This window comes from Sinocyclocheilus grahami, unplaced genomic scaffold (assembly GCF_001515645.1).
Source record: "Sinocyclocheilus grahami isolate Dianchi unplaced genomic scaffold, SAMN03320097.WGS_v1.1 scaffold18.1, whole genome shotgun sequence".
In the NCBI taxonomy this organism is placed as follows: domain Eukaryota; kingdom Metazoa; phylum Chordata; class Actinopteri; order Cypriniformes; family Cyprinidae; genus Sinocyclocheilus; species Sinocyclocheilus grahami.
Genome location: NW_015505197.1, coordinates 1,530,246 through 1,540,135, shown reverse-complemented (window position 1 = coordinate 1,540,135; position 9,890 = coordinate 1,530,246). Strand labels below are relative to the sequence as shown.

Sequence of the window (9,890 nt, the reverse complement as noted above, 5' to 3'; positions counted from 1 at the left end):
GCTACACAGGAGGCCCTGACATAAAAAGACCCCTTTAAAACTGACACAAAAAAAAACAGAGAAATGAAATCCGACTAGTCATAGAGATCTTTACCTACAATCTCACTGCATAGGTCAATGTATTGCATTATTCGCAGCCATTTTCTTTTCCTTTTTCCACTTTCCTTTTTTTTCTCTCTCTGAAAACCTGTACTTAAAGCAGACCGGAATATAATACAACCTAAATTAGCTGAAATAGAAAGTGATTCTTAATTTTTTTAATACAGCCTTTGACTTAAGCATATGACATTAACTGGGTTGTGAAAGCAAGCCTTTCATCGCATGCAACAAGCAACACAATAATGAATCTGGCAGAATCAGAATCACTGGACCCAGAATGCTATGCATCTAGTCCACAGGGCAGCATTTCATGGTATTTACCATGCAGATCATTTGTACATCACTCACATACACACAAATCTTAGCCTGTATATTCCAGGCTATGGAAACAATAGCACAAACAAATTACCCATAATTACCTTCAGTATTATTTTTTTAATAATATAAATATTATTATAATACACGTGACAAAATAATGGCAAGCTCTGGCAAGTTGCGAAAATGATTTAGCCTTCACTTAAAGTCTGATTATTCCTGACTACATCTAACATTTTAAAACACAAATTAGTTCTAAAAAAAAAAGAGAGAGAGAGAATTATGCAGGGCAATGGAGATAAAAACCTATGTTTCACATCAAGACAAGCTGTCCATATCACCCCCTCAAGTAGAATAACGAGATCTGTGCAGTTGCTCCACTGATTGGTCAGAATCGTTCATGCTGTCACAAAGGATCATGGGATGGACCACCACACACCCACTGCCCAGACAGCGTGGGCGTTTCCGTGGTAACAGAGGGCAGCGACGATCTTTACGTGGCCTCAGTGAGCCACTAATGAGAGTGTGTGTGTGTGTGTGTGTGTGTGCATGTGCATGTTTATGTGGTTTATGAGGACACAAATTTGTATAATAACATGGGTATGACATAGGTATTACAACGAGAAGGTGATTTATGAGGACATTTTCAGTGTCCCCATAATTCAAAAGGCTTATAAATAATTCAGAATGAGTTTTTTTGAAAATCTAAAAATGCAGAAAGTTTCCTGTGAGGGGTAGGTTTAGGGGTAGGGTTGGTGTAGGGCAATAGAAAATACGGTTTGTACAGTATAAAAACCATTACGCCTATGGAGAGTCCCCATAAACCATAAAAACAAACCTGTGTGTGTGCGCATATCTCTTCATGCTACAGTGCAAACAGGGGTTTCTGTTGTAAGAGCGACACTGCAGTCAGTTAGAAATGCATCCAACATTAGAATCTGGGCTGGTGTGTGGGTGCATGTGTGTGTGTGTGTAAACTGATCTTCTGGTTCAGTAAAAGTAAATGTCAGGGTTGCTTTCTAATTTAACGAAAATAATTCCCTAGCAAAGTATCTGGAAAAAGGGAAACATTTCAAATGTCATTTTCATTCCAGTCAAAATAGTGCTATAATTAAGAATACTATTAAATGAAGTAATGCCCTACATGTTGACATGCAAACATACACACGTGCACTCGCACAGACATGTCCACATGTACAAATTCACATACAGATTCATGCACACAAAGTGACAGGAAATTCATCTGACATCCCCCAGCCAGGCAAACAAGAGCCAAATGCATCAAAGCCTGGCTCTCCCCTCCAACTCTTTTTCTATTCGAATGCAGAGCCAAGTCACAGAATCGACTGTTCATATTAGTAATACAGGTATCGTTATTATTGTAATTAAGTGCAATCTACTTTAATAGAATCCAACAATAACAAGATTACCTGTTCAATTATAAGCACAGATTATGTGTGGATGTATGCTGGAAATGATTTGGCTTGAACAATAAATACAGCCTATTTCTCCCCAAGGTAGCTTAAATCAATATTTTACCAAAGCTTTAATTAAAAGTCGCAAGACTTCAAATCCTTGCTTCACTCTCTATTTCTGTTTGTGTCTGCCTCTAGCTATTCCATTTGCTGTTGTGATTATTTTTCACTCTATTTAGGAATTCTTTGATATGAATCAAACATTTGATTGTCAGAGATTGAAATGAAAAATCTAATTTTCACAGCTTCCATGGTGTCTCTCAGCATGTTAAATGGTGGACAAAATGTCTTCAGCCAAACTCATACAGTAAACCAACATGTGCCTGATATGAATATCTTAAGAGCATATGTGAAAGTTTACCACAATAAATTCATGCATGCCCATTTAAAATCTCCATGTTTTTAATGTGTGTACACGATTGGGGACTTTGTACTTGACATTACTTGACACATAACAATAAGCAGTAGATTTCTACACTTCTTTGATTCGCAGCAGGGAAATATGGATTATATAAAACTTTGAATCGCATAGTTCTACAAACCACCAAGTTACAAACGTCGAAACTAAATGCGTTACAAATCGCGTTTCTAAAGGCATAAAAGCGCCTATTACTCTTCAAGATCTTGTAGGACTTTAGCTGTGTGCGCGAGCGAATCACAAAACTGTACCACGAGATCCAGGGCTTTTGCCTCATCGTGACGTGAAAGAGTTCCCTTCGACAAATATAAACACTTTCTAAAATTAGTCCTCTCCACAAAATTAATTCCCTGACGATTCTTTTGACGCTAGGTCACGTGTGCGCATTTCGTGTGTGTGTGTGTGTGTGTGTGTGTGTGTGTGTGTGTGGGGGGGGGGGGTGACATTTTGACATATAAAGCTGTTTCAAGGGCGAATTCTGCATTAGAAGCGCGCAAAACCCAAGCTGCGCAATTGCGCGAGGCATTCCTTTTGGGTTGAGAAGGAGAGCGGATTATTCGTCCTCTCTTGAGATTTCGCGTTCCAATTGTTTAGATGGATTTTCCCAACACTTCGCTGACTAAACGGAGGTCGGAGTCATGGAAGGCCGTGCATCTCGCGCGTATGTACAAGCGGATATCGCGTTGGGGGATCTACAAGTTGTATTGATGCAATTTAGTTCCCCGTCATGAACTGTCCTGGAGCTGCGGTTCAAAGTTAGGGGCTTTAAGAGCGGGGAACATCATGCACACAGCGGAGCTCGCGCTCTCTCTCCTACTCGTCGTGATCATCGTTGTGTCGCTGCTGTCCAACGTGCTAGTGCTGATCTGCTTCTTGTACAATGCAGAAATTCGCAAGCAGGTTCCTGGGTTGTTTATACTCAACCTGACGTTCTGCAACCTGCTTCTGTCCGCCTCCAGCATGCCGTTGACTCTTTACGGTGTGTTGAGTAATGCACATCCCGGAGGACAGATTTTCTGTCAGGTGGTCGGGTTTCTGGATACTTTCCTGACCACCAACTCCATGCTGAGTATGGCTGCTCTCAGCATCGACCGCTGGGTTGCAGTGGTGTTCCCTCTCAGTTACCATTCCAGGATCCGTCACCGGGACGCTGTAATCGCTCTGGCTTACACGTGGATGCACTCGTTGTCCTTCTCTGTGGTTGCCGCGTGCCTCTCCTGGGTGGGCTACCATCAGCTGTACGCTTCGTGCACGCTCTGTAACGGCAGGGCGGTCAATGCCAAGACGCAGTTCGCGATTTACACCATGGTGCTGCACTCACTCACGTTCCTGTTGGTGTCGGTGGTGCTCTGCGTCACGTATCTGAAAGTGCTCAAAGTCGCGCGCTTTCACTGTAAGCGCATAGACGTGATAACCATGCAAACGCTCGTACTGCTAGTGGACATTCACCCGAGGTAAGAATGAGTGAGAATATGCAGATTTTTACGCTTAAAAATAAAAAGAAAATTGGCAGCAGTGGTGAACTTTATCGTAGAAACACAGTGACGATGATGAAGATATTGGCGACGGCCTGTTTTACATAGGCTATATTAACTGTCAATACGTTATTTAATCAAATAGGTTATATAATAACAACACGTATGTATAAACCATATGCTGATTAAAAGTTCATAAAAATTGTCAAATGTAGTCAGTATAATTCAAATGTTGCCACAAACATCATGTTAACAAACATTGTAAACTCTAAATATATAACATTAAAATGCAACAAAACCCAAACAAATGTGCATAACCAATAACACCAATAATGTTTGTACAATGAACTTTGGGAATGCCTCTTTCCCTAATTGCCCTTTATGCTTTTTCTTTATATACTCAATTTATAACACTTAATTAACTTTTTTGACTGTTAAACTTACTAATATTATCTTCAAATTTTGCTTTTCATTTTAAGTGTCTGCACCAATACATATTATAATTACATATTCAGCACTCAAATATTAAATAGTCTAGAGGCCAGAGAAACTCTAGAGCTGCTGGGTTTCAGCACCACAGTTTTGGTCCACAGCCCTCTACTAGATCTGACAGGGATTTGAACCTACTGAATCCTAAATAATTGTTCTTAACTAAGTGAACATGTATTTTATTCTGTGGATATCACAGAAACAAACTACATATTCAAAATAAATTAATTAATTAATTTAAAACAGTCAAAATTGTAACTGGTGGAGCTGAAAAAATGACACAAATGCGTAAACAGACACTTTACGTGTCCTGTGATTTAGAGACTGAACTGATCATTGACAAAGGCATAATATTTCAGTGGATCAAACTGGAATTGAACAGCTCAGGTCATGTGACTATTCACATTATCTATGTAAAAATGTCAACATGAAATCAAGACAGTCTGAAAAATACATCAGCAACTCAAACTGGCCCCCTCAAACTAAATCACAGTCACAAATGTAACTGGTACAATAACACAAAACATAAATAGAACTGTGATCAACAATTTCTACTTTAAAATAATAGCTACCAAATATTGTGGCTGAACACACCTCTTTCACATGCCAACAGATATCAAGAGACATTTGTGCTCGTCAGAGAATGAACATCATCAGCTCATTGCCCAGAGCTCTGGATGACTTTCAATGGCAACATGTTGTCTAATAACTTATTAACCGACAACGAGTAATCACAATAGCCCTACACACCACATGTAATGAGCACATCTGGTGTTCAGGCAGGGGATGTATCAGAGCACTCCACACATGCAAAGAGAAAGGAAAATGACTGCCAGCTGTTGGCTCTTTTGCCATCCTTGTAAATAAATAAAAAGCTACAACTTTTTATAGACTGAAATAACTAACTAATCACACCGTACTTCTGTTTGACGTGACCATGTGAGCAAGTGTTAAATAATCCACTGCAGGTGTGATGAAGGTAATCTGACATTTCAATGATTCACTGAAACAGCCTGGGCAAACATCCTCACTCTAAGGGAACAGCTGTTAGGCCTCTTGAATGTTTTGTCAGAAGAAGGTTCCTAATGTTGTCATTGGTGAAGTCTGGTGCATGGATACGGTTTTAAATAACATCCGTTTTAAGCTGGATAAAAGTCAGTCTAGTGAGCTTGTCTCATCTGCATAATAACATAATACTGAGATCATAACTTTTGTCCAGTGTTCGTCAGCGCTGTCTGGAGGAGCAGAAAAGGAGGAGACAGAGAGCCACCCGCAAAATTAGTACCTTCATTGGAACCTTCGTCGTCTGTTTCACCCCTTATGTCATTACCAGGTGAGCCACCTGCTTTTCTCCCCTGGGCTAGGCTAGGTTGAGATCCCTGGATGTTATTAGCTGCATGCTTGATATAATACTAATACGCTGGAGGACACTGCGTATTGATTAAGCAGACCAGGGGCATTCATAACATATCTTCCATTTTGTTACGGCACATTACTGATTCTTTGAATTGATTGATTCTTCTTCTGAACATTACTTTTTTAAATTAAAACCTTTTTATGGTACTAATTCTTTTAGCTATAATGAACAATGCGTGTTTAAAGCAAAATTGAAAAGTGTCTGTAATATAGATAAAACGCATAGTAATAATTTAAATGTTGCATCAAAATATGCATTACAAATATGCATTACAATTAATAAGTAATGCCGTCCGTTACTGATTACAAAGTACCTACCTAAAATTGTAGTCTATAATGTAAATCTATTAGTTTACACATTTTAGGTAATAAAATGTTTGATTACTAGAATAATAATAATAATAATATAATTATTGATTACTTTTAGATTTCTTTTGACCTAACTGGTTTATCACATAGATTTGAATAAAATCATTGTGTACCAAATTGACATCAAAATAAAATATATTCTATTATATTCTTTATCATCAACAACACAAAGTGCATTAAAAGTCAGGGTTTCCCAAACTGGGGTTTGAAGGAACTGCAGGGTTTGATGAAAAGCTAATTAACTCAAATCATAAAAATTTGAACTTAAGGAAAAAAATTATTACTTTAAAATAAAAGCACTATAAATAAAAAAATATTTAGTTTGTTTACCTGCATGCCAGTGATATCATTTAACTGACATCAGAGAACTGTGAACGCGCAAATGTGCTGTTAATTTGAAATATTATGAAGCTCATAAAATCTCTGTGTGAATAATATGTAATCATGCAATCCATTAAAGAGTAACTAATCTAATAAGGATTTTAAAATGTGATATAATCTAATTACAAGTATATTTTTGTAAACATTTCCCAAAAACTGGTCTCCTCTACAGTATCCTACAAGTTATGAAATGTGAAGCCTGTAGTTCTCGTACTAATGTCTCTGGTCATGCATGACCACCTGACTCATAAGCCAAAATGAAGAAGAGCCTTCTGACTAGGCATGTTACATAACCTGGGTAAGCTCAGAGAAGATGGAAGGATGAACTGTCTGGTGTATCCCTGAATCTTGCTGCAGCTTTTCTTCCTCGAAGCTCCTGTCAAAAGCAATTTTTATGCGCAAATGTTAGTGTCCCATTCTGGTCACAGATTATCCCCCACATAAGCAAACTGAAAACTGAAATTGTTCTGCATTCACTACCTCTGCTAACCAAACGTATAACCCTCCATATGCAAAGATAGTGAAAATGTGCTAACTGCAGAGAACGGACTTTGCACCTTGTCTTGCTCATGTGGGTGTCATGTCTTTAGGATCGTGGAGCTATTTGTGACGGAGCCATTTAATCCATATTGGGGCGTGCTGTGTAAGAGTCTGGCATACAGCAAAGCTGCATGTGACCCCTTCGTCTACTCTCTTCTACGACACCAGTACAGGAAGACTTGCAGTGACATCATCAATCGACTCTTGAAACGCAGTTCCCAGAATGGAGCCGGGCATCAGCAGGAAAATGGAAAGATTGGGAGGGCCAAGGAAATCGTAAAAGATGGGGAAGTCGAAGCCAGACCTACAAACTGAGGACTCCTGTTGCTATAGAGATCAACGATCACAAAGGTAGAGCTCTGACTCTGGAGGGAAAGAGATCAATGAAGACAGAGGAAACAGCGGGATACCAGGCTCTGCATTTCTCAACTCAAAAAGATTTCAAGATGTAACTGTAGCAAGAAATTTTAGTAGCAAAAGAGATTCTTTTTATAAAAGTATTAATTATTTTCCTATCTTTCTCCAATCAATTCTGAAATCAAACTTCTGTAAAGCTGCAATTCACAAAAGCTGCTAGTTAGCTAACATTCAAAAAGAATCTGTAGGGCCTATTACATATCGTGGTCTGATTTGTCTCTTATGGTATAGTGATAAAGTGCTGTTTAGACTTATGAATAGGTGACTGCTTTGACTTTCTGTATCCCATGGTCAAATGTGAGAAAACAAGATCGCATTGTGAGTTTTTCAAAACAGAATAAGAAACAATATTTTCTAGATGATGTTTTAGTGAAACTCAATGGCATGTGGTTTTGATTTTTTTGTAGCATGAATTGTATCTTCAGGGTTTAGATATGAAGCCCAAAAGCAATGGGTGGGCCTGTTATCATGGTGCCTTTATTTATTTTGTTTCATTTAAAACGAAACCTGCATAGATTGAATTTTATAGGAAGTTCATGAAGTTAACAAGCTCATTTCAGCAGAGAATTATAGAGAAATCATGTTGTGTAAACCAAAGGGTATAAACAAAGGAGATAAAACGAGTATTTATTGAGAGTGAAACAATACAGTTTAAAAAAAATGTTGGATTAAATTCTGACAGCATAAACAGTCTCTTTTTCTTACTTGCCTCTGAAAATTATCCGTGAAGATATTGTGCAAGTGCCTGAAGTGCTGTCACATGGGTTTACTTAATTAATGTTCTCTGTGTGGGAACACTGGCCACAAGATACAGAAAAAAAATTACTTGCAAAAGATTAAAACCGAAAGTCACAATTTTTCTTTCCCTAATCGTTTTGAGTTTTACAATGCTGTTCTTTGACTATGTACTGTATATATGCATATACATTTTTGTATTTTTAAAGAATAAATCATTTATACAGGGTAATTTATAACTGAATGTCACTCTATAGTAAATATGTATGGTTTTACTTTTTGTAGTGCGAATATGTGACATTTGGAAGTGGGAACATTATTACACTTTGAGGGTGTTTATGTAAAAAAATACGTTTAAATGTTTTTCTTTCGTGCAAATGTAAAGCCTTAGAAAGAAACATGTCTATTTTTGTTAAACAGGAAACAATGTAGTTTTAAATTTTGCTACATAAATATCTTTGTGACTTTGATGACAATAAACAGTGTGTTTGAAAAGAGCACAGAGTTTTTTGTTATTTGTTTGACAGATTTTTGCAGAGCACAAAGCACAGAAGAAATGAAATGAAATGCAAGTAAAGAAGTCCAATTTACTCTGCATATCTGGTGTATTTGGTCTTTGACAGAGTTCTTACCTTCTAATTTTCCTTCTGTGTGAGAAAATGAAGAGAAATGCATGGAAAGTTAAATTCCAAAGCAGGAGAAATAGAGAGAACGATAGTAATATGGGAGAGACAATTACTTTCTGAAACAGTTTAAAACAGATTTCATCCCTCCTCTTTTCAACTGAAACGAAGACAGCTTTGCACTTTGCACACATGCTCCGGCTCAGAAAGCACACAACAGAGAGAGAAGGAGTCAAGAAGTCCCTATAATTGCAGGTTCAGAAGAAAAAGAAAAGAAGGAACCATAAAAAGAGAAGTAGAGAGCGTGAAGGCAGACGTTTTAGAACAGCAAGAAATGAGACCACTAAAGAATTCTGGGTAATTATTACAGCCCTCCTCATCACCACCCCCTTTTGCAATGCAAACAACAGATGAAAATTACATCAGAATCCAGCCTCGACAGCCCCCAGATTCTAAAAACAGTCCTTACTCAGGTCTTCCCTATCACTTCTATTGTGTTAATTTTATGGGTTTTTCCACTGCTGAGTATGTCATCCCCATTTCTCACTGATCCATCAATACTGGCCTACAAAGGCAAAAGACAGTAATCACACCAACACTGAAACTGGGGGGGAAATGTATCACAGTTTCCATACAATTATTAAGCATCACAACTGTTTTCAACATTGTTAATAATAATGATAATAAAGTTTCTTGAGCACCAATTCAGCATATTAGAATGAGTTCTGAAGGAATGTGTCAACCTGAAGACTGGAGTAATGACTGCTAAAGAATTCTGCTTTGCCATCACAGGAATGCATTACATTTTAAACATAATTCAAATAGGAAAAAGAGATTTCACAATATCAGTTTTTATGTACTCAAATGAATGCAGCCTTGGAGAATATATGAATTTAATGTTTCAGATCATCAAACACATTTATATATTAGTAAAAGATAACACAAGTGAACACAACATACAGTTTTTAAATGAAGGTTTTTATTATTAAGGGAAAAGGACCTTAACTGAGGCTTGTAGTTCTTTGGATGTTGTTGTGGGGTCTTTTGTGACCTCTTGGATGAGTCGTCGCTGTGCTCTTGGGGTGATTTTGGTCGGCCGGCCACTCCTGGGAAGGTTCTCCACTGTTCCATGTTTTTG

At 37.8% G+C, this 9,890-nt stretch overlaps 1 protein-coding gene across 1 annotated transcript; it reads left to right on the top strand.

Annotated features, from left to right (window-relative positions):
- Positions 1–3,067: 3,067 nt before the first annotated feature.
- On the top strand, positions 3,068–7,441 carry LOC107553941 (G-protein coupled receptor 26-like). Its single transcript, XM_016236289.1, has 3 exons — positions 3,068–3,761; positions 5,491–5,604; positions 7,028–7,441. The coding sequence occupies exons 1-3, from the start codon at positions 3,091–3,093 to the stop codon at positions 7,290–7,292; spliced, it is 1,050 nt and encodes a 349-aa protein (XP_016091775.1). The 5' UTR covers positions 3,068–3,090; the 3' UTR covers positions 7,293–7,441.
- Positions 7,442–9,890: the final 2,449 nt, after the last annotated feature.